Source organism: Amblyomma mixtum, chromosome 3 (genome assembly GCF_055824585.1).
Source record: "Amblyomma mixtum isolate Tamu chromosome 3, ASM5582458v1, whole genome shotgun sequence".
Taxonomy (NCBI): Eukaryota; Metazoa; Arthropoda; class Arachnida; order Ixodida; family Ixodidae; genus Amblyomma; species Amblyomma mixtum.
The window spans coordinates 41,597,990-41,621,703 of NC_143014.1; the positions used below are offsets into that span (position 1 = coordinate 41,597,990).

Sequence of the window (23,714 nt, forward strand, 5' to 3'; positions counted from 1 at the left end):
CTAAAGTGCATTTCCTTTATCTATTCTTCTTATCCACAGGAGAACTTTTGAGAAGGCCACATCACTGAACCTGAACCCAAAGAAAATGAAGTCTCTGTTTAAAAAATGGCTGGACTTTGAGAAGCAGCACGGTGATGCAGCATTGTGTAAAGAAGTGAAGCAACGTGCTGTGCAGTACGTTGAGCAACGCACAAGTGCTTCCCAGTGAAACTGTATGATATAATCAAGGTGCAGACATTTTTATTCAGCCGGATACACAAGTTTACAGAAAGTGATCATCTGTTTTTATTAGTGTACAAAGGCTTTCCTCAGCATGATACATGTCTTTGTAAATAAAACTTATGGAACCCTTGGTGCAGCACACCAGACCAGTTTTCATGGCATTTTCTTTATGCATAAGCTGTTACTCAAGTGGATCAGAGCCAGAAAAAAACTGCACCAGTGTGCACACCCAAGAGTACCACCCGACACTCTCATAGGCACAATGGGAAGAGTAAAAAAAAAGGGGGGGGGGGGGGGGGGGGGGGGGGGGGGGGTTCACATGGCAGTCTTTGCAAAGAGTAACCATAAACAGAACACACATGGTTCTTGTGGTCCACATATACAGGGTGTTTCACCTACGATGTTACGCAGCTTTTAAGAAAAGGCTTCTTTTAGCATAGCATTGTCAGAATACAGTGAAGACATGCTAACTAAAAGTACTGAGTAATTAACTTATAAACTATTACTTTGTCTTCTTTTTTGAGGTCCAACGCCCACCATATCAGTTTTCAGAATTCCAAAAACTCACTGCAGCCAAATTTTGCCTACACAGCGTCAAAATACATGAGGCTTTGAAAAGCTTGCAGGCAAAGCTGCAGCTCCTGCGGCCCAACACATCGCCGAAATTTGTCGGGCCACAGCGTTTACGAAATTCTAAAACCTGACTTGGATATCACTTAGTGGGCTAGTAAATGAGCATTAGTTAACCAGCCTACTAGTTTGCACATATTGGCTGTATTCTGATGCGCTACACCGCTGAAAATGGTAAGCCAAAAAAACTCTTCTAACTCAAAACCCTTTTTTTAAAAATTGCAGAACATCTTAGGTGAAACACCCAGTATGTGTAATGTCTTAAATATATAATATACAAACAAAACACTGCAACAAAAAGATAGTCCATAAGCAGCTATCCTATTTGGAACCGTAAGTAGTGAATTATCAGTGTTGAAAGAAGTGCAAAGATGAAAGTACAAACTGAAGGTGAGGTGGTTAATGGCGCTCTTCAAGTGTATAATTTATTCATATTTCATTTGGCTCCAATAATACAATGAATGGATTTCTTTAGATAAGTTGCAACAGCATCACAGAGGGAAAAAAAAAAGAAAGCAAAACGCCACTGAGCAGACTCGTGCTGTTATACCGAGGCAGAAATAGCCAAAACCGTAATGATTACAGAGTGGTTAGTGATGCTAGCAGGACTTTCCACGTGTACAGGAAGGTATACGGTGCGATTGCTACGAGACTGGATGCAGTAGTGGGCCCACCACGTTTCCACACAGAGATGAAGCTGTTTCTAAACCACTAACGAAGTGCTAGGAGAAAGTAGAGCACGTCCTTCGCTCGAACGGGCAAGAAAGCAGTGACAGCCACAGCAGTGGTAGTGACTCATGCTGCAAATAGAAACCCTAGCTTGGTTATGAACAGGCACTTGGACAAGAAAAGCAAGCACACACACACACAGATGGCACACAATCAAGCAGAAAGGGCAGGTGGGATGCATGCCTGATTGCATACACATGGTGAAGGCAGGAGGTGACACTGTTTATTGGGGGGGTGACCACATCTTTCGTGGCTCTTCACAACCTAGCACCGGATGGGGCTACAAGGAAAGGCCGTGCAGGAGGGCATGCCACTCAGACTGATTCGGCCAGGCTCTGAAACTCACTGAGCGCTTTGATGGGCGCGATGTTCTTTTTCTGTGAGCCCTTGCGCACTTTAGCTCGAACTTCTTCAGGCTTTTCACGACGAACCAGTGGCTTCTTTTCAGGTGCCTTCATCTTCCACACAACAATTGGCGACTGAAAGAAACACTCATCATTTCTTGCTCCCAAACCCAAGAATGCTATATCCGTAATAGCCCATACTTACACTCACAACTCCACTTCTTGGATACTGTGGGAAAAAAAAATGTGTCAGTACACAGCACAATGTAACACACAAAATAGGAGTACTTGCCTTTGTAGAGGCGACATAAGATGCTTTTACTGTTAGCACCACAGCATTCATAAGGTTTTTAGCAGCTTGAATTAAGGAAGTGGCACTGTCAAGCTGTAAAGCAATGATGAACAATTTAATGACAGTACTGCCAGTCAAGCAACATCTCAGCCTCTCACCCCAGACACAATCAGGTTCCCAGAAATGTTCTGCACATCGGCTTTCACTTTACTTGTGATGTTGAGCTGGTGGCAATAAAGAGCTATACGCTGGAGGTAAGCAATGAGATCCTTTTTGGTGCTAGATTCTGGACACTGTGAAGAGAGAAACACATGTCAGTGTTCTTGCAAGAGCCAGGGCAACTATGTTATTACCTGGTCTGCGATGGTTCGTGCCAATTTGTCTAATTTTGTACCATATTCCGATATCTTTTTTGCAGCATTGATGACGTCCATGGTTGTCTTCAAAGGTCCTTTGCCCCTGGTGAAATCTGTCATTTCCATCATAATCATACACATCTGCTTGGCCAGCACAATGATGTCATTGCCAGTGTCATCCCACTTGGCCACTTCGCGGTCAAACTTGTTCTTCTCTGTGCGGAATGTCTCCACCTGAGCAGCAATCTTCTGTTTCTCTTCTTCTGACACGAGGCGATACGCGTCCTGCATTTGAGCAAACCATGAAGCATCTGCCACTCTGCTGAGTCACATAAGGCACTTACCCGCGTGTTGTTGATGCCACTGATGTCGGGGTACTCATCATAGTCTGCAGTGTGGGCACTGGCTACAAGAGGAGGAGCAATTATGTAGCTAATGTGTCATCCAACTATTACCATTTACGCAAAGTGATAGACACTTACATTTGCTGCGTGTTTCATAAGTGTTATCCTCGTACTCGATCTCCGTTTCCGAGTCCAGCTCTTCTGCACTCTGAAAAAAAAATCGCCCAGCAAAGCAACTGTAAACCATCAGCCAACACCAAGAAGCAAGCCAGGGGCAGCTCATACAGGCACAGTACAATAAGCAACCTAAACCAAACTACTGCATAGCTAAACCTACACTTGTCCTCAAAGGTTCTACTCTTCTGAGAACCAAGAAAGTCCCAGGTCCCTGAGTTGCCTAAATCATCCATTTCATCTTGAATCAACATCATGCTTTCAATATGGTAAATAGGCAACGTATTGTTTGAAGAACAACTTACCCTGTTCATCAGCACAGCACGGCGAATTTCACGCACACCATCATAAACTAGGCGGGAAGCATCTATAAATTCATTTTCGTCAATCTCCTTCTGGGGGCTGGCACTAAGCGCTTCTACTGCCATTTCGACCTTCTGGGCAAAGTTGGGCATAACTGCAAAGAGTTGGAGGACAGCTTTAGTGAATGAACGCGAGTGTAGACAACACTCCTACCTTGGTCTCTGAGGACTGCCACAGCCTCAAGCACTCTTTCTGTATAAATTCCTGGCTCGTAGTTGTCCATCTCGGAGGTCACTACATTACACACACGAGCTGAACGCCCTCGTATGGCACCTGCAGTACGGTCCAGTGCATCTGCATCATTCTCTTGTAGAGCCAGCACACACTTGTTGACGTCTTCAAGGATGTGATTTTCTGAAACAGAAAGTTCACTTGTCGGCAATGTCCTCAACACCAGTGGCCCAAAGGATGCAGGCTAAGCCTTTATTTGCAGAAGAGCAAAGTGAATCTAAAGTCTATGTTCAAAGACTGGCATTGAAACTACATTTATGTCAATGTTACTGCAAAGCCTGAAAGACTGTCCTTGTGAGCACCATATTGTTGCAAGCACAGATATCGCTGATCTGTGCGCCTTCATGAATGCTAGCACGTGCTATATTTTTTTTCCTCATAGGCTATTCTGGCTTCAAAACATCGTTATTAACCCCTTAACCGTTTTGGACGAGCTATGCTCGTCCTTGCCAAGCCGTCCCCAAACCGTTTTGGACGACTGTAGCTCGTCCTCGCCGAATAGGTTCTTCCTTTCAGCGTTTCGGACGAGCAGCGCTCGTGTGGGGCTTAGATGGCAGCACTGACCTGATAATTTCGTTTTCTTCTACCGCATAAACATTTTTTTCGTATGGCAACCTGGGTTTTAAAAATGGCGTCCGGCGGAGGCGATGCGTGTTTTGTTGAGCCGTCTTCTCGGAAAAGACGCTTTTCTTCCTCGTCACCTTCTTCAAACGATGGTGATTCAGACACCGAAGTGTACATTTTTTCAGGGAGCGAGGACGATAGTGATGACGCTGTGCTGATCTGCTCTTCCGATGAAGAGGACAGCTCTGATGCAACATCGCGAGCGCACGACAGTGGATGTAGATCGACGTCAGCAACATCCCTACGCGACCCCCTCGGTTTCCTTTTTCCGCAGCTCCCGGTTAGACCACTATAAGCTCACCTGATGACTTGTTTGAATATATTTGTCGCTTATTACCTGCAGGAAGTTGGTTTTCTGTATTGCGAGGAATAATAAACTTCAATATGCTAATTTGACTTCATGTTTGCTTCAAATATTTTTTTAATGATCGAATGCATGGTTTTTATTGCAATATTAATCGAAATCAGGAATAAAAAAAATAAGCAGTTTTGTTAAGAAATTCGTTGACATAACAAAACGGTGAAGGGGTTAAAAAGCACTGCACAGTGATATGCGCATGTACACACTAAACTGAGTGACGGCACACGGTTTCCATAGCTGTGCCTGCAGAATTCTGAAGAGAATGTCTAGTATATTATTTACCAATGCGACATTCATGATACCACAATGACAGCTAGGGGACCAAATAACATGTCTCGCGCACCTGTTCACGTCAGAAAGATAAGCTTGAGAAGTGTAAAACACATGCAAATGAAGACTGAGGCAGAACAGGCTTGAAGTCAGTTTCTTGTGTGCACTTTCACTAATGTATGTCAAGCAGCGTGGGAAGCACCACCAAAAGGCGATTGCTGAACCATGTGCATTCTTGAAAAAACACATTTTTCTTTATTTTAGCTTTAAAGGTGAATGCTTGGACTGCTTCGTGCCAAAGTTAAGCTGCCAACATTGTTTATAATAGCTACAAGAAGATGGGCACTAGGAAACAAATGCTCCTGAGGCCCCATGCAAGGTATATTGTGCAAGCTCAGCCTTACCCGACACGGCCAGGAAGTCGTCGATTGTAGTGATATCATCGACAGCTTCTGTAAGAAGACGCACCTGCGTCTCCCAGGCATCCCGAAAGGCATCCATGTTCTCCTGGGCCACTTTGGAGCGTGGCCGTGCTGCCAGGATACGGGCTGCATTCACAACCTGGGGGCACAGGCCCTCAATGTGTGCAGCCGCACAGCGCACCATCTTGACGCCATCCTCGTGGCTGGACATGGAGCAGGCCAGGCTGGCCACTTCAACCAGCTTGTGGGCGTGCTCGGCAAACACACGCGCATACTCCTCGACCTGCCGCTCATCCCCAGCACGTGCCGCCTCCACCAGCACCAAGAGAGGCACCTGCGTCTCTAGGAACGAGTCAGACACATGGTCCACGACCGCCTTGCGCAGCTGCCGCCGCAGGTCCCGTGTCTTGCGCCCCATCTGCTCCACTGCCTTGTCCAGGGAATCCTCCTTGCGGCCTGCACTTGCCATGTACTCAGCCAGCAGGTCTTGCAGGGCTTGTCGAACTGCATTGCATTCAGCCACAATACGCTCCCGGCGTTCGTCACGGGTGCACGACGAATCAGCCATGAGGGCGGCTCCACTGATGATGCTCTCCAGCCTCTCCTCCAAAGCCGGCCTGGTGCGCAGTTCGTTGTATGTCAGTGGATCCAGAACAACACGCTCCTAGTAAAGCAGGGCAAAGGAAGGGAGCCAACCTTATTAACCTTATTCCCAACACACCTGCAAGGCTAGGACACAGGCCTTACATCGAAATCATCCAGTGCAGCTGCTAACTCCCCAGGGCCCTCGTAGGACGGCACGAGGGCACCAGCACGGCCTTGCGCAACGTCACCAATTGTGTTGACTGCTTCGCACACTTGCCGAAACACAAAATCTCTGTTCTCCTTAGCAGCTGAAAGCTCAGGATGACGAATATAGACCTGTGGGTAGTAAGCGAGTTCTGTGAGGCAACAAACCAAAAGGCCACTGTTTGTAGTACCTTGGAAGCTGTAAGAAGCATCATGCTATTTTTCTTCAGCACTGCCCTCGCAGCAGCAAGGTCATCTCGCAACCTTGAGTCCTTCAGCTCCTACAACAAAGAAGGGTGGAGTTGTGCTCCTTCAGCATACACTGGTAATAGCCAGATCTCACCGCCTGTCTGCGTGCAGCCTGTTGTATTAGCTCAACAGTGTTGACCCCAAAGTTTCGGAAGAACTCCATCAACTCAGACTGGCTGGATGCATTCTTCACCTTGTCCAAGTCGTCCTCGACCTGGGATAACACGTCGTTTCCACAAAAGAACCTCGCAAGGCACACATCCAGCAGCGCTCACCACACGCAGCGACTTCAGCAGCCGGTGCACATCCACCATGTCGGCAAGAATCAGTAGTCGAGTGACAGCAGAAAGGAGGTTTCTTGCTGAACGCACCATGTTACCCCGCTTGACTGATGAGCAAGGGTCCTCCGCAAACTCACGTGAGGCCTTGCTCATGGCCTCTCCTGCAAGACGTCAGCAAACATGCCAGTCCCTTCCCAGATGCACTACCCTACTTACCTGTTTTCCGCACTTCGTCCACAGCTGCCATCATTTCCTGATGAATGTCAGGGTTCTCTGTTGCAATCTCTTCCCCCTTTTTGATGAAGTTTTCTGTGGCCCGCTCGACAGCAGCAACCAGGACATGGGCCCGCTTGGAGCGGCCTTTCTTCTTTTTTGATGGTCCTTTTGTGTTGACCAATGTTGTCACCTAGCCAAACAACATGCACAGGTTTCACTATAACAGCCTCCTACTACCACAAGCGCAGAGGCATTCTCCTTGCCTGTATGACGAGGGGCTCCAGTGTCTTCTCCACAGAAAGTGTTTTAATCTCTAGATTCTTGGGATCCCACTTGAGTGCAACTGGCGGTGGCTCCATAGTGGACATGTCTCGCACCACTCGGTGTCCCTACGGGTCAGAGTAATAGCACGGGGCCACTTTTGGATACTCCTTCCATTTCTACAGCTTTTTTGTCAGTTTCACTGAAGCTGAAGTCCTCGTGATAAGTTGTCTGATAAGCTGCCAGTATTACAATGCATGTAATGTCATTCAACAAGACTGTGCTTGTGTGGTCAGTTTATCAATGTGCACCAAGTGCTAGAAAAGTCGCTTCTTGTATCACTGTAATGGCTGAGGTGGTGTTCCTGCTTGCGGTGTCAGTGCTTGCATCACGGCTCATCACTTAACACTTGCCTGGAATGTCCCCTCTCTGTGTGAACAAAACTGAGTTACTTCTTCTTTGGTCTCTCCTGTCCTCCCCCCCCTTGTCAGTTTCGTAGAATGTGGGTGATCAGCAGCACTGGTTCAACCAGATAAGTCGCACAACACATCACAGTTTGGATTGTGAGTGGAGGTTTTGGTGTCCTTTCTCTCAGAGCTCAATGCTACACCATTACACAAATATCCAAAATTCAAGGAAAAAGCTAAAAGCAGAGAATATGGGGACAACAACAACAGTCCCTACTTGGGCTATAGCGTGACACAATAGCTACTTCATCAGCCAAGTATGAGGGACGTAATAAGTTTTGCTGCCCAGGGCTACAACTTTATCAAGCGATGGACAATGAATTTACACTCAGATGAGTCTTCAGTATACTTTCTGAGCAGCACATCACTTTCCAATATAGTCTCCACCAGCAGCGATTTACTTCCACAACCAGTGCACTACTCTCAGTATGCCATCATAAAAGGGTGAGAGCTGCTGCCTTGCCCTACCCACCTCACGGCCCGAACTTGGTGCCATTGGACTTCTCACTGTTTCCCAAAAAAAGGAGACAGACCTGAAGGATACATACTACACGTATGATGAACATGTCAGTAATGTGATTATCAAGAAATTTACAAAGTGAAACTTTCAAAGCAGCAGTGCCAGGGTTCCAAATTTTTACAAAGCATTGCCACCAAGAAGTTTGGTATACCAAGACTTTTAGTAAGGAGATGCATTCTTTAAAATATTAGACCTCTTACTTACTGAATTCGCAATTAGCATTTACAAATTATAACAATACCGCTTAACACAGATTTTCTTTCTGCCATGCATGCTCAAGAAACCTGCACCTTGTGTGGGCATGTTTTGTTCCGTAATATATGTATACATTTTGGCTGTGCACTTCTTGAATTTCAAGAAAAAAGGGTTCTTCATGGTTTTGCCATACACTGCCACTGCACTTCCCCTACCCCCACCCCTGGACTGAATGTCCGGTACAGCGAAAATCATAGTGCCAAGCAGTGTTTTCATTCACCCATCCTTCTCCCCATGTCTGTTCCCGCAACAAAACATGAAAGGCTGTTCTGAATATACTGTCGTACCTCTTAAATACCATCCTCTTTTAATACAACCCCCATTAATATGAACGATTCAAATTATGGACAATTTTTCTGGGGACCAAATTTTTTCAATGTATTTACACTTCGTTGAAGGGCAACCCCTGCATTTTTTCTACCTCTTCCGATTTTAGTGAAACTTTCACGGTATGTTCTCCAGTTTCCTGGTCGTTTGTGCAAACTTTCGCAGTGGGGTGGCATTTTGCTTCAGTGCAAATGAATTTTAAAATTTCCCACTTTCAATCGGGGAGATCTTTATGGGCACCTTTAGGTGTGTGACAGCGCTGGACATATGACCGTTGATATTTGCTGTGTTTTCTAAAGGACAGTATTTCGAGCTGGCTTTTAGTCATTTAAGATAAATAATGACCAAAGCTTCAACTTAAAGTGCCAGTTTAGCCAATCAATGCGCACACAATATGTTCTGCAACAGTATCCGTAATGTCACAGGATGGTCTGCCACAACGTCATCGTTTGGTCAAAACCCAATTTCAGTTTCAGTTTCCTAGTTTTTAATTTCTTTAAATACTTCTACTTGGCATTTTGAAAACCAGTTTTTTGTACCATAGCGAGGGGACCAAGGACTGTGATGCGATTATCAACTCAAAATGTTTAAAATACTTCCGGACTTGGCCTTTAAGGTGACACACTGGTCTTCAAATGAAAATTTTTATTATTACAGATATCATAATGAAATTAAGTGCATGCACATATTTCTTCCTCCTGTTTTCAGAAATGTAATTAGTTCCAGTATATCCCAATTAATTCCAATATTATGGGAAGATAACTGAAGCCTAATTAGGTGCTGAGTGCTTTATAATACAAAGCTGCCCAGTCGACGCACCTTACAATTTTCTCTATAGCATGAATGGCTGTGAAAAAAAAGTCAGCAGCTGTCAGCCAACAGAGTGCTGATATGTATAATAGCGGTTTGCAGGATGTGAACAGTCCTAGTAGGAGTTAGGTCATTTAGCCATGGGACGCCATCAAGTCTATCATTGACTACCGGGGGCGTCAAGCTACACCACATTATTTCAAGCATAAGCGACCAGGTTAATAGGGTTGTAGCTCCCAGAATGATGTCGAATTTCAACTTCACTAACCACCACTATGCACAGAGGCAGACATTAATCACAGCGCGTTTTTCTAAACATTTGTTTTTCGAGATCTGTTACTACGAATGACTGTTTATGGACAGCTTTGCTCAGGAACCAAAGTGGCCATATCAAGACTGTGCTGGTCTCAAAAATACCCCAGTGCTCTTGTAATGAAAGTTGCGTGGCAAGAAAAAAGCTGCGATCCTCAAATCGGAGCTTTCTTTTTATCACATTATTATATACCTGAAACTGACTTCACAATTATGGTGCCATACAAAAACGTCAATTTCACAGAACAGTTACACTTTGCATCAAAATTTTGCTGATGCTGACTTGCACGGCTTTGCCGTCACAAGCAGCAAACTCTGATACTGCAACATCACCCACATTAACTCCTTTTACGGGGCGTAGTGTCACGCTGTATAACAGTATAACCGCACTAAGCGAAACTTTCACTTTAAATACTCTGCTTTTACGTTAATACGCAAGCCGCAACTGGCACAACACTACTGAATGCATCGGCCTATCTAGAAAAGCTAGTTTCATGTTATTTTTGAGGCAATAGACTATTGGCTCTAGCTTAAACCAAGTTGCACTACCGAGATCCAGAACCGATATCGCGACGTTCTACAATCATGCTACACGAGGGTGTGAACCACAGTCGCAACGCAGGTGAAGCATTTAGTTCCAAAGCAACTTTCACACTTCTCAAAGGAAAGCTTCCTTCAGCAACACCACAAGAAATAATACTTAACGGCAGGATACAATATGGTTACCGCTGCCATTTCTACCAGGGAGTTCATGACACTCGCATAACAAGAATCGCGCACCGAAGTGCTCATGTTAAACGTACGCTGGTGCAATGCGGCTGTTCCGGGAACACAGAGATAACGGAGGAGCATTCGCAAGGGCAAAAAAAGAAACGACTATAGGGCGTTAGCCAGACAAGTAGTTGTGTACATTACTCCTTGCGGGAGCTCTGCCTGCGCCCTACATTTGTGATGCACGGCGGTTATGCTTTACCAGTACAAGGCATTTTGAAACAAATGAATAAAGATGAGTTTCAGCTTTACTGATCACGAATCTACGGACATTGCTTAGACGCAAAAGAGCACAGCCACATACAAGTTCCATCAGAAATAAGTACAGCAATAGGCTTACCCGTAGATTAGGCTGCAACTGAGAGCTACCGGTCGTAATAAAAACTTGTTTGCGAACGAAGTATTACTATACCCTTCCTATCGCTTTTCTCCCAAAAGACCAAATGAAAATGCAAACATGAGTACACCTAGCTGTATGAGAAGCAAAAGAGATACAAAACGAGCTTCGTACACTTCTACTCAAAAGACATAACAAACGCCCGGAAGTGCGAACCGGAGGAACGTCCGCCCGCGTCTGCCGGCCGCGTCCGCTTGTTCGCACTCGCTGCTTGCCGCACTCGCGTAAGCAAATTCCTCGACCGAACTCAACGAGAAAACAAACTGATACTGGCAACGACTTTTGTTTTGTATGTTATTTATAAATGCGTTATTTTATACACATAAAATTATTTTGGTAGTTTTAATTGCCTTTTGCACAAAAGTTTTGTTTTGCAAGGACCTTTAAAATCTCACATGTAGCGCCCTACGTCTGTTCCGGCACATAAGAGATTTTCACAAGGCTGGTTACAAACTGAGTTTTCTTCATTTGCTTCTTAGGGCCAGGGGGTCTGAAAGCTCCAAAAGCACGAGGTGTACACGCGGAATCGTGGAGTCTGGACTCCAACTTGTGTTAAAATTTCATGTAGACAAAGGTTATCAACTTCGTTTATACTGAAACCATGCAAAACGACGACGTAAGCTTCCTGTGCTTGTATTCTATAATCTTTACTTCAGTCGATCGCGGACAGATCATGTTGTGATTCTAAGATTTTCACGTGCTTTGCATGCGCACTTGTGTTCTGCTGTTTAGTGAGGAAATCGCAAACTGTTCGCCAGTAGTAAGAAACGCTACTGTTGAGGTGGTGTTGGTTTAAACAATTGTTATAATGAGGTTTTGAATAGAACTGTGTGATGAACGATTGCGTTCCGGCATGTCATGTCAAACGAGCTTCACACTTCAAATGACGCAGAGCTCGAGTAAAGTGTTGATGATGCACGACGCATGGTTATATGGTTAGTTACAGATTAGGATATGAAACTCTCAACAGTGTGCTAACATCTTTTCGCTTTCGCGCGTTAGTTTGCCTTTTCACCATGTATTTAGTTGTGGCTTGACATGTTTCTTTAAAGGTAATATGGAGCATCATCAAGGGAAGCTTCTGCTCCTTCAAAGTCAAGTAAGTGGTTTGATTTGATGGCATTAGCGTTATGTACACCTTTGCCTTGCAACGCGATGCATGATTACTCTTCGCTTCGTCTTTTGCAGCACAAAAGGCCAGCAGTTTTGCCGAAACGATTTCAACTTAACGGGTCTTTGCAATCGTTCATCGTGCCCTCTGGCCAATTCCTTCTACGCAACCATCAAAGAAGAAGAAGGCATTTGCTATCTCTACATGAAGACCATCGAAAGGGCGGCTTTCCCTGACCGGCTTTGGGAGAAAGTCAAGCTTTCCAAGAACTTTGAGAAGGCACTGGAGCAAATAAACCAAAATCTGGTTTACTGGCCCCGCTTTGTGAGGCAAAAATGCAAGCAACGTCTCCTGAAGATACATCAATACATCATACGCATGCGCAAGCTCCGTCTGTCCCGTCAGTAAGTCCATAACACATCTACGTGTCTTGTTGCAGGCCACCGAAGTGCTGACAGTTACAATGTGTGATTTTGAGGTATTCAGGGTGTTTTGTCCAGTTTGACTGCAGTAGTTCAAAGATTGCTCTTGGAAACAGTGATGCACTGCAGCAGAAGCATTTTTATGTGTCTTGCTTGTGGTTTCTAAGTTGAACCAAGCTTTAAAAAAAATGGAGGCTGAAAGGAGTATAGTGCACTTTGAAGCATAAGACGCACTGCTGTGCATGTAAGCAGCACCTAACTTTTTCTCTGCGCAGCTTGCATGCTGAGAACATTATTGGTATATCATCACTAATCGCAGCATATAATTGTGCTTTATAATAGGCCCTATGTGGTATTAAACTGGAAATTACTTTTCCATTACTGAGTAAAGTGCCATTAAATATTAATTAGTTGGGTAATGCAGAAGGACTTGAGTCTGGGCTAGTTGGTGTGACATACTAGAAAACAGCCAACAAACGGATGTCTTTCTGCGTGGCATCCATATGTTGGCTGTTTTCTAGTAGTTGGGTAACCACAAAATAAGTACTTTTGCGCGAGATATTGTCCAACATTACTGTGCTAGCACTGCCTCTGCAATGGTCATTTTTCTTTTTCATACAGACATACTTATGTGTAGCAGCTTTAATAGGTTTCCTCTGGCTAGTCTACATCCAATTTTACATTGGGCTGCAATTATTTATGCTTATTGATGTCATTTTCTAGACTAATGCTTTTGTGTAGTGGATTCGGTTTCATGTGCACATTGTGCAATTTTCAGACGGGTTGCTTTTGTCAGGAGCAAAAAAACGTAAAGGCATGAACAGTTATTAACAAACCTGACATGTAGGTCACAGAAACCTACGTGTGTCATTTGACAGCAAACTTTGTTGCGGTGTGCGAGCACTTTTGAAAGGAGGATTTGTTGAAGTGAATGATTTTTCCTCCTAATTCAAAGCTTGTAATAGGGATGATCCAACGGGGAGTGCTATGCCACAATCTTTATTAAGAATGGCCAGTCATAGTTGTTGAGAGCAAGCACGAGCATTGGAGTGTCAAGCCAGCTCTCCTCTGCCTCTTTCTTTGGTGCTAGCCGCTAGTGCTTCCTGCGCCAACTGTGTTTCTTACAACTACCCAGGGCAAAAAGGGACGCTATTCTGGCGACATATGGGCTGGAGACGTTAGCTGGGTCATAGTAGGCGTCGAGCTAGTTGGCGTGAACTGTTTCACAGTCGTGGCAATGGTGACCAGAAGACAGTGTAAGGGGCTTTCCCAGGTGTGCTTAAAGGGCAACTCCAGAGTTTTTCTGTGGTTTACACAGTTAGTTAAAACTTATACTCTGGTGTTCTGGCACACGATAGCACATTTACACTGACGACGACACCGTGGTCACTGTTTTGAAGTGAATGGTGGTGTAGCCTAGTCTCTGGAATCTGCACCCAAAAAAACTATTGTCCTATCACAGTTTACCTGCGAAATCAGCTGGTGATACACCTAGATTTCATTTTTTGCCCTTTCTAGGGAATAAAAGCTGCGTTTTCAGTAAAAGTTGCGTCTTTGTAGTTATAACCCAGTAGCCTCTCAATACAGGCCAGCTTCACTTTGTACTAGACAGCTTTTTGCTTGATATATTTGGTGGCAATGCTTTTGTGATTTTGAATGCTCCAGTGTAGGAATATTTTGCTTGTGCTCCGGATGGCCACATTCTGCCGTTAACAGTGCCAAATCATGGTGGTGGTTTTTGGGAGCAGTACAAGGTGGCAGACGTCACTTGCTGCTCTGCGGTAGTTTGTCGGGTAGTTTGTTTGTGCTTTGTCTTTACACTAACTGGAAAAGCCAGTGACAAGTCTTCTGGGAGTCACTGTCTTATGGTCCCACAAGTCTTATAGGAGTTTTGTAAGAGTTAAAAGTGAAAATAGAGGCAGTACATGCTATTTCTGCAGGCTGTTTGCATATGTTGCCATTTTTACAAACTCTGCCGCTGACGCCAACATGACCCTTCTTGGTGGTGCCTCTCAGTGTTGGCTCAAGGCAAGCGGTTACTGGCGTTATGCTGCCTTTCTGTGAAAGTTTATTTGTCAAGCTGCAGATGGCACGAACATAACAGAAGTATGCCAATGACTTCGCATGGGAACTGCAAAGAGTTTTCATAACTGCGCTTTTTCAAACAACTGTAAGCAGGAGTTGAGGAACCTTACTCTCCTGATGTCTGTCTGACCAGCAGTGTTGTCATAGCTACTTGCCAAAGTGATGCTATTTCAGGGCTAGTGCCGGCTGCAGTGACAAGGCCTCTACGGCGACTTTCAGTCTGTAGCACCCCTCTCAATAACTCTTGCATGAAATTCCATGCAACCTGAAAAACTGCTGCTGTGTAGTCAGTAGCTGCTAGAAAAGCCTTGCAGTGCTTGCTGTAATGAAACATTGACACTTGTAAAAATGTACAGTCTTTGCCAAAAGTAACCCGGCAACAGTGGTTCCTTTCTTAGCCGCGTAGCGAAGCACTTATGGCAGGCCTTAAGCTCTGAATCTGTGTAGAGCAAGGTGAGCCTTTCTCCTGACGTTTTGACTCCTACCGGTCTGTAGGGGTGCCGTAAAGGCTCAGCTATATGGTTGAGAAGCGAAAACCTGCTGCTCGGTAACTTTTGGGAAAGAGGGTACGTGTACCTTTGGCTTGAAGTTGAAAACCTAAAAAAGATATAGTTCCAAAGGTGGAGACTGTGAATCTTTTTTGCTCATTTCATTCTTGCATCTTTGTATGAAGTGCAGCTCATTTATAGTCAAGAAAGGCGTACAATGAAACTCATGCAAAAAAGAAATGACTTCCCATTTCTAGATGCAGGGGTAAGAAAGCACAGCTGTTACAAAAGAAAGTGGATTTAGTAAAGTGATTCTTCTTTTATTATTATACCTCTATTAAATTATCTAAATTGTACTATGTAGGTTAGTATTTACTGCGTTACAGCACACAAGTGGCAAAAAGAATCCAATGCTTCATTTTTTTGTTGCAGACGGAAGCTGGTACCAATGCAGCGGAAGATAGAGCGGCGGGAGCGGAGAAGAGAAGAGAAAGCACTAGTGGCTGCCCGTCTGGACACGGCCATTGAGAAGGAGCTTCTGGACCGGTTACGGCAAGGCACGGTAGGTATTTCATTGATTCATCAATAAAACTGGAGGTCTAAACAAAAAAAAAATCTTGTGAAGCTACTGTGTAATGCAGAGGCATAGTCCAATAGATATTTATACAGCATCTTTGACCTGCCATGTTATGTCCTACTGCCAGCTGCTGTGGCACAAGTGGTTATACTCCGTTGCTCACATGAGGTGCAACGCTATGAAAGGTACACAAGTAGTCCACATGAAAAACAATAACGAGAGTTCGTTACTCTGCTCGTCTTTCGTGGCTGAAAGTGGTCTAAATGCGCATTCACACTTGCAAGTCGCGAATGCCGTGCGACTGACTGTTGCTAGTGACCAGGCAGCGGTTCAGCTGTACTGATGTTCACACTTGCAAGAATGATCTGTGGGTTGCTTTCCTGAATTGACCTTGTTCAGAGCAAGAGTTGTCGATCTTGACTGCTGCCGGAAACAAGATGCCTGATGTGGAATAAGCTCCAGTTCACTTCTGTGGCACTGCTGTTTGGTTAGCGGTTTGTGACTCACAGTCGCAAAGCTAGGAAATCAAGCAATGTGCAACTGGCCTGTGACTGTACCTTTTTGACCAATGCGACCATTTGCAACTGTCGCATTTCTACCAAAACAGCCACGCAACTGCGACTTGAAAGGCACTATTGCGGAGAAAGTGACAGTGAACTTGGGACATGTATGTTAAAATCAACCTCACAACATTTGTTTTTTTTTTTCACTTTTTATTTGTCAGCATTTTCATTGAAAATCATGTTTTATTCAAATTAGCTCTAAATATAGCGTTATGCGAAACTGAACTTCACGTGTGGGTTCCTCTCATGCATATTGTATTAAGTGAGCAGCCTGCAATCCGCAGTCTAAATTCTACTGCTGAATATGTCCTTTAAATGTGTTTTTTGCACTGTTGGAACTTGCACTTATATAACACGTTTGTAGTGATAGCAAAATTGAGCAATCGTTGGGAGCTCTCCTCTTTGGGAAAGTTGAACAGTCACTCCTCCTCATATTTCGCGAACAGATTTTTCTGGGAAATGGATCCTTTCACAAGTGTACACATTGCCAATGCCAATCACTTGCTTGCCATGTTTCAGTAACTTTGAAGTATCACTCTTGAAAAAAATGCGAATGGGAGAGGAGTTCGAGGTTGCTGCTCTGGACGCCATCTTTTATAAGTGGTGGGAGCATAGTTACGGGAATAATGAGAACCTGACACAACCAAAAAGGACAAATGCCAAAATAATAATAAAATTTAAAAAATACAGATGTCAGGCATTCCAATAGCAATGAATGTGTTATTCCAAGCTGATGGTAAATGTATCATGTAGTAAGCCTGCAGATGAAACATTTATTATTTTTCGGCCACCACAAAGAAACCACTACTTTTCGGTCGTGGATATAGGCAGCACAAACAAGAATGTCAGTTTTGACAGCGTTCCACCTGACACATGAAATGGTGCATAGGAATTGTAACACTGGTAGCATTCTGCAGCCTCCAGAGAGCATATAATTCATGGTGGTTGCAAGCTTTCATAAAATGTTGCTGTTGGAGAAGCTGCCAGCAAAAATTGTGTCTTCGAGTCTGTCTTCAGTTGCTTGTTTCTCTCCTCTTTTTCAGTACAAGGACATTTACAACTTTCCCCAGAAAGCCTTTGACAACGCTCTCAAAAGTGAAGAAGTTGAAAGTGAGGTGGAATCGGATGAAGAAGAGGAGGAGGAGGAAGAAGAGGACGAGCATGATGTGGTTAGTGGACTGTTCCCTCTTTATTTTTCTCCCTGTTTTTTTCTTCTTAAAACGTCTGTGGGTGATTGAGTAAACCTAGGAGTTTGGTAAGGAGTAGTGTTTTAACTTCTGTCTCATAAGATACAGCTCATGAATTCGATCCCCGTTAATTTTTAAATCTGGATAATTCGAACTGCCAGTGCGGTCCCGGCCAATGCCCATGTAAGCCTTTACGGTCAGGCGCTCGCTAATTCGGATGCTACCGGTCTTCGCGCGCCAGTTAATTCAAACTGGCGGATGAAGGGAGTCTGCGTCTAGGCACGACCGGCACGGCAAGCGGATGTCGAAATACCCCTACGCAAACCTGAATTGCATGCTGCAGAGTTGCCCGCACACCTCTGACGTGCACACAGCAGCAGGTGTGACGAAGAACGGACAGTCCTGTCCAAGAGAATTGTCCAACTGCATAGTTTCGGTTTTGCTTTTCTGAGCTTCGCGCCAGCCCAGCTGTGCGCCGTTACAGATGCTGATTGGGGCTGCTGCACGTTTCCCTCATTTTCATTCGCGTGGTTCTGAAAATTGCGGGCTGATCATGCACCATTCATTGTTTGTACGATGAAGCACAGCCACGTGTTCGATCCAGGCAGCCGTGGATGAAAACTCTTCATGAAACGGGCTGTATTGCAATGGTTCATGAAGTTGACTTTGACTGTTGTATAATAGTTGCTACTAAAGTCCTCCGCTTGTTTTCCATTGCCTTTCACTTCAGGTGTACTATCATTATCAAAATATTACGGTATGCGTGTTCTCAGAAAAAAAGACTATTGCAGCTCTACCTCGCTACCCAGTCGCGCAGTGTTGTTACCAGTGGATGGAACATGCATGTCCCTCACACCTTGACACGTTTCAGGCGACTGGATTACGCGCTGAAATAAAAAATTTTCTGCAAACTCGCGTCCTGTAAACTTTTGATCATGATAGTACGTTAGAAGGTTCATTCTGATGTAAGCTTATTTTGTGTAGTGGAAGCTATAAGAGATGTTGTTTCTGATAGCATTGACTAAACAAAAGGTTACTTTGTAAGTGCATCAAAAGCTACCAAAAACAAAACTGAATATTATTTTTGGCTGTAAAGGGCCAAGTGAGTGTCCATGCTCAAATATAAAGTCAGGTAATTTCCAAAATCATTTTGATCATTTCATCGACAGTTCAGAAAATTGTTCTCTCCTCACCCTTTCTTCTCTCGCGATTATATTTGTATTTTACAGTAGATATGCTTTATCTTGTTGGGACATGTTTCATTGCATATGGCAACAGACTGCTTGTGTACTGCACAGGTCACTAAACAATTTTTGGCATTTTGTACACAGCTTTAGCCATTGATAAATTGGAAGAGCCTATGTATATGACTGCGTTTTGTGTCTGGCCTGGTTGCTCCTTTACATTGTATCTTAAAGAAGCCTTTTATATTGGTAAATATTTTATATTGGTAAATGGGGCAGTTTGGATGCGCAACACGACATAAGGATGATTTCCTTTAAAAAATTTATGGCCTTGAACTAGTTTTCTTTTCATTTGATTACAGAGGCTAAAGGAGTGCCTTTCTTTTTTTGCTTTCTTATAGGGTGCAGTTGAATATGTTGCTGCTGATGATATGGAAGAGAGTGACCTCTCTGATTTGGAAGACCTTGGAGAAGAAAGTTCATCTGAAGAGGAGGAAGCAGACAGAGAGAAGATTGTGGCAACCGCAGCTAAAAGAAAGCGGCCACATGTAGAAATAGAGTATGAAAAAGAAGTGGAACCCTCGACATCCAAAATAAATGTGAAATAATTTTTAAGCATTGGCCTCACAGTGTCACTATATCAGTTTGAAGTTGCTTGTAGTCGGTGAGCATACTGGGGATTTGTGAACCACTTCTGGTCACTGTGCAGACAGATTTTGTTAAGACCCAGGTGGGCTCTGATTTTTAAGAAGGAATGCTTTTATTGTGTATCATCACACCCTCCACCATCCATGCCTCAACCCCTTCCAATATAATGGTGCTTATAATTGATGTGTTGCACTTGATGAACTGTATTACAGTGGTTTCAGTTTGTTTGGAAAGTGAATACGTGCAATAACTTAAGGAGCAAGATGCCAATGGAGTGATGTACGTACATGCATATGTGATATATTTATTCTACTTTGGTGTATGTCATGACATTGACAGTTACATAGCTCGCAGCTGACAAACTTAACTCTTTTTTAAAGAGGAGAGTTGTGCATTGGTGAAGGGAGCAACAAGAAAGTAGGGGTGTGTTTTATGCTGGCAGACGCATTGTCTTGGAGCTAAGAAAAAAGCCCGTTACTCGGGCATAACGTGCTGTTGCTGCTCTCTCTGTGCTTGGCACTTTATGAGCATGGCACTGGATGCCCTTACGGTCTTCGTACTGATGTGAAAAAAAAAAAAAAAACTTTTTTTTAAGCGTTTTTCAATTTCGTAATTAGTAACTTGTGTAATTTATCATTTTTGGGCGCACAGTGGAACAAAAAAGAACAACTGCTTCGCAGCTCGACAAATTTTGGAGGCGCAGAATGTCCCGTTTTAGATGTTCATCTCTGAGATATGAGCTGCGCGGCCTCCGCTCTCTGCCGGCTACTTGGTGGCATCGATCGACACGTGGGCGAGTGGGAGTTCGTCGATGCACCTCGTTATCTCTGCGGCGTAGTTCGATGCACCGCCGCTGTGGGGTGCTTGCTCTGTGTTTACTATTCCGGCGGTGGGTCAGCGATGTGAGGTGTGTGAGCGAACATGTAGCGTTTGGTGAAAAACTGGCCGTCGGTTGGGACGAACTTGAATTCGCTACTTTTACAGACTTACTAACTTGGCCGTCGAGAGCCTGGTATTCCATGCCTGCTGCCGTGGCGATCTGAACCGGGTGCGTATGGAATGGGCCTGTGCAACGCAGCATGAGTTGCTCCCATTTGGACGCATGACAGCAGTTTTACGCAAAGCGTACGGATGCGTTGCGCTATCAGGTCGAGTCTAGAAGTTTTACACGCGCACTTGAAATAGTAGCCGATAATGCGCAGATCAGCTGGTGACACACATCCATATATAAGAGGCTACGAAATGTGTGTCGCCTGGGTGTGTGCCTGTGCAAAGTGTTTGTATCAATGCGATTAGTGGTTGCTGGGCTTTTCTTTTCTCGAATTGACTGAGCGTTGAGAGACGCGATCTGTCATTTTTGGTAGGAAACCTTAAACGTGTACCGGTGAGGAGCAAAATTCTGATCTCTCGTTGATATCCGCAGGTTTCACGATGAGGCCATCTAGAGCCCAAGTGGATGCTGCCGTTGGCATAATCATGCGTGTACCAGGCTTATTTATCATCGACTACTGGTGGCAGCATGACCGGATTAAGTCGGTACCGCAGTCTATGTCGCTTCCAGGGGTCTTGAATGCAGCGCTGACCAACCTAGGTAATTACGCGCACGCACTTTTCGCGGAGTTATGGAAACTTACTTGAGTGTTCTTAAATATCTTTCAGTTCTTGTCCACGGCTTCCTCTTGCTGTTGCTGCCCATTCCAAGAGTGCGCTGTCTTTACACCAACTTCGTGAGCGCTCTGCTGCTTCTCTGCTCACATCTCCTGTCAAAGTACTACATCCAGATGGAGACAAGCTTGTCACGGCATTTGGATCTTGATGAAAACTTCGCTCGAAGACAGCTGACTGCCTTCCTGGCCCACATTGTGCTGGCCTGCATAGTGTTCGCGCTGCTGGAAGGTCGCTCTCGGCCCATGCTTCCCATCTTGTCATGCTATACACTCCCCGTGCTGGCTCGTACCCTGGACTTTCCCCCCGAGTCGCTGGAAGTGCTTCACAATTTCGGCAATGCTCTGATGTGTGTCAGCGTGGCCTGTTACCTTTACAGCCAGGTGCCGTCATTGATAAGTTTCTTAAAGGACACTTACCTGGACACACTGCTGCTGACCATGCGCTTTGGCTGGGTTGGTTTGCTGATACTATTCTGGAACAAGCTCTTTGTGCCAACTCACTTTCTTGTTTTTTGGCTTATTGCATTCTGCGTAAAGCTAGCAGAGAGTTACCCTACCTGGGAGAGCCCCTGGTATCTGTTGGCCCTGAGTTCGGCAAGCAATGTCTGTTCCAGTCCAGTGACTTTGGTTGCTTCCTCAGTTACAGTCTCCTATCTAGCTTACCTCACCCTGTCAGGAACCAAGGCATTTTTGCATGGCAGCCTTACTTTCCTGAATGACAATCCAATGCACAGTGGCTGGACAGAGGGTATCACCATGCTATTGCTGGCCCTGCAGACTGGACTTACTGAAATCAAGATGCCCAGCCGCGTGGCTGTGCTGCTTATCATCCTCTTCATTGTCATGTCATCTATGTTGCAGTCAGTGCTGGAAATTACTGAGCCAGTGGTTCTGGCTTTGAGTGCATCACAGAGTCGGCAGATTGGACGACATGTTCGGACCTTGGGAATGTGCACCTTCCTGGTTGCTTTCCCATTGCACATCACTTGGAGACTGTCCTCTCTCTTCCCCATTGACTTCTGGATGATGATCGTGCTGTCATCTTGCATCCTGACATCTGTACAGGTAGTGGGCCTGCTAGTAATCTATGGCCTCTTTGTATATGATGCTTGGCGTACAGAACCGTGGGAGGCCTTGGATGATGTAATCTACGCCGCCCGGGCTGTGACGAAAATTCTTGAGTTTCTGGTAGCCCTGTTTGTTGTGGGAATGGGCTTCTGGGAGTCCACAACGGGAAAGTGGAACTGGGCCAATGCATCTATCCTGCTGGTCCACTGCTACTTCAATGTGTGGCAGCGCATGCAGGCTGGCTGGAAGAGCTTCCTTCTGCGTCGTGAGGCAGTGCGCAAGACTGAGTCTCTTCCCGAAGCCACTTCAGAGCAGCTCTTGTTGCACAACGATGTGTGCTCAATCTGCTACTCTGAGATGCGATCAGCTTGTGTCACAAAGTGCCAGCACTTCTTTCATCGAACGTGTCTTCGCAAGTGGCTGTACATACAAGACAAGTGCCCCCTGTGCCATGCCCACGTTTCTCTTGAGAACCAGCAAAATCCCGCACCCTCGTGCGACCCTGAACCAGCTGCAGCTGCAGCAGCTGATGAGGACACCAACCAGGAGGTTACTTCCTGAAGCAGCAATGCTCACAATTCCACTCTTGCCGTGTGCAGATCAACGTTCCATTTTGCTCCTACCTGTGCTGGACAAGTACTGTCCTGAGGTGCCTCTCAAGGACCCGTTGAAACAGTGAGGACGAAATGTGATGCCCCTCTGGAGTTTACCAGAGTGCCCTCCACAGCTCACTCCACTTTGGGAACACAACTTTCTTCCAGTGTTAAGTCCTGTAAATACTGTTTACTTGCTCTTGATGTGTACAGTGGTAGTGTTGAACACCAATAAAAAGGTGTTGCATTACCTGCTTCCTCTTATTCTGTTTTTTTTTTTTTTTGTACTCTGTTTCGTTGATATGATAATGGGTATGGGCATTAGGAAGTGTACAAAGTCTGGAATAGAAGTTTATAGCTAAGCAACGTGATCATAAACCTGATGCAAAAAGCCTCGGAAAGCAGTTTGCATGAGTGTTGAAATGTACTGCCCCGTGAAGCCTTACTCATGAGAGAAGACCCTGTGGCTGAAGGATGCATGTCCTTATTTGATGCTTGTAATATTCTTCAATAATGTTTTTAGACGTGCATTGCTATGAAAAGCCTGAAAGTATTTTGCAAATCTTTCGCAAACAAATGCATGCGGAGTGTGAATAAAAATGGCTTTGACTATCCTTATGTGCACTAAGACAATGGCATTGGCATAGAATGAATATCCTTGGATGTGTAACCCAGTTACAGCAGAATCATGACTACGGTAAACTTATGCATGGCTTAACGCTGTGTGACTGCTGATAAGCGGGAAAAAACTCCATCACTTGTTTCCCATCTCACAAGCTATGCGAAGGGTAAGGGTGACTACAGAATTCTTTATGAAGGTCAGCATTGCTGTGGCCAGTGTGCATGCGATTGTGAAAAGACTGTCGTGGGACACATGTGCGAGAAAGAACAGTTTCAGGTATTTGGGCTCAATATGCATGGTGTACAAAATATTCCGCTTAGTGAATCTGACTGTCTGCAGACAGTTTTTTGGCAGATTATTATCAAAGTATGTCGTAACAAATTGTAGTTCGAGGCATAATAAATATTAACATGAGCCTCTCCCGCATCACTACTGTATTGCGGGTTCAAGCCAATCAAAATAAATTAATTGGCCAGTGGAAG

General features: G+C 44.8%; 4 protein-coding genes across 8 annotated transcripts in view; 3 read left to right on the forward strand and 1 right to left on the reverse strand.

Moving 5' to 3' along the window:
• The window catches only part of Rrp5 (Ribosomal RNA Processing 5), an 86,016-nt gene extending 85,650 nt beyond the window's left edge, over nt 1–366 (forward strand). For both annotated transcript variants that reach the window (XM_089578845.1, XM_089578846.1), the window contains one exon: nt 40–366. In XM_089578845.1, coding sequence (XP_089434971.1) covers nt 40–208 — 169 coding nt within the window. In that variant the 3' untranslated portion in view covers nt 209–366. The remainder of the gene's footprint in view (nt 1–39) is intronic.
• On the reverse strand, nt 224–11,249 carry alpha-Cat (catenin alpha). Of its 4 annotated transcripts, XM_089578850.1 has the most exons (18): nt 10,961–11,232; nt 7,161–7,286; nt 6,898–7,087; nt 6,676–6,842; nt 6,495–6,614; nt 6,343–6,432; nt 6,110–6,283; nt 5,345–6,026; nt 3,608–3,808; nt 3,397–3,548; nt 3,056–3,125; nt 2,918–2,979; nt 2,571–2,858; nt 2,376–2,510; nt 2,218–2,310; nt 2,131–2,154; nt 1,928–2,060; nt 224–1,652 (listed from the first exon to the last, which is right to left on the reverse strand). In XM_089578850.1, the coding sequence occupies exons 2-18, from the start codon at nt 7,263–7,265 to the stop codon at nt 1,648–1,650; spliced, it is 2,691 nt and encodes an 896-aa protein (XP_089434976.1). In that variant the 5' UTR covers nt 7,266–7,286; nt 10,961–11,232; the 3' UTR covers nt 224–1,647. The 4 variants fall into 4 exon arrangements, with proteins under 4 accessions (XP_089434976.1, XP_089434974.1, XP_089434973.1 ...); XM_089578848.1 differs by having other exon boundaries at nt 224–2,060; nt 11,132–11,249; XM_089578847.1 differs by having other exon boundaries at nt 224–2,060.
• Nucleotides 11,250–11,470: 221 nt separating this feature from the next.
• Rbm13 (RNA-binding motif protein 13) lies at nt 11,471–19,249 on the forward strand. The gene is made up of 6 exons (XM_089578853.1): nt 11,471–11,633; nt 12,070–12,116; nt 12,206–12,532; nt 15,556–15,685; nt 17,307–17,432; nt 19,036–19,249. Exons 1-6 carry the CDS (start codon nt 11,619–11,621, stop codon nt 19,240–19,242), a joined length of 852 nt encoding a protein of 283 aa, XP_089434979.1. The 5' UTR covers nt 11,471–11,618; the 3' UTR covers nt 19,243–19,249.
• A 692-nt stretch (nt 19,250–19,941) lies between these two features.
• On the forward strand, nt 19,942–22,860 carry LOC149349875 (RING finger protein 145-like). The gene is made up of 4 exons (XM_089578852.1): nt 19,942–20,189; nt 20,267–20,330; nt 20,706–20,873; nt 20,942–22,860. Exons 3-4 carry the CDS (start codon nt 20,714–20,716, stop codon nt 22,576–22,578), a joined length of 1,797 nt encoding a protein of 598 aa, XP_089434978.1. The 5' UTR covers nt 19,942–20,189; nt 20,267–20,330; nt 20,706–20,713; the 3' UTR covers nt 22,579–22,860.
• Nucleotides 22,861–23,714: the final 854 nt, after the last annotated feature.

Bases quoted from the DNA above. Each gene is read 5' to 3' on its own strand.
- Rbm13 (XM_089578853.1), top strand. The intron at 12,533-15,555 runs GTAAGTCCATAA...TTTTTGTTGCAG, and splicing joins AAGCTCCGTCTGTCCCGTCA to ACGGAAGCTGGTACCAATGC. The intron at 15,686-17,306 runs GTAGGTATTTCA...CCTCTTTTTCAG, and splicing joins ACCGGTTACGGCAAGGCACG to TACAAGGACATTTACAACTT.
- LOC149349875 (XM_089578852.1), top strand. From the start codon at position 20,714: ATGAGGCCATCTAGAGCCCAAGTGGATGCTGCCGTTGGCATAATCATG. The intron at 20,874-20,941 runs GTAATTACGCGC...AATATCTTTCAG, and splicing joins TGCAGCGCTGACCAACCTAG to TTCTTGTCCACGGCTTCCTC.
- alpha-Cat (XM_089578848.1), bottom strand. From the start codon at position 7,265: ATGTCCACTATGGAGCCACCGCCAGTTGCACTCAAGTGGGATCCCAAG. The intron at 6,284-6,342 runs GTACTACAAACA...TACTACCCACAG, and splicing joins TGCTTCTTACAGCTTCCAAG to GTCTATATTCGTCATCCTGA. The intron at 2,511-2,570 runs GTAATAACATAG...CTCTCTTCACAG, and splicing joins CACGAACCATCGCAGACCAG to TGTCCAGAATCTAGCACCAA.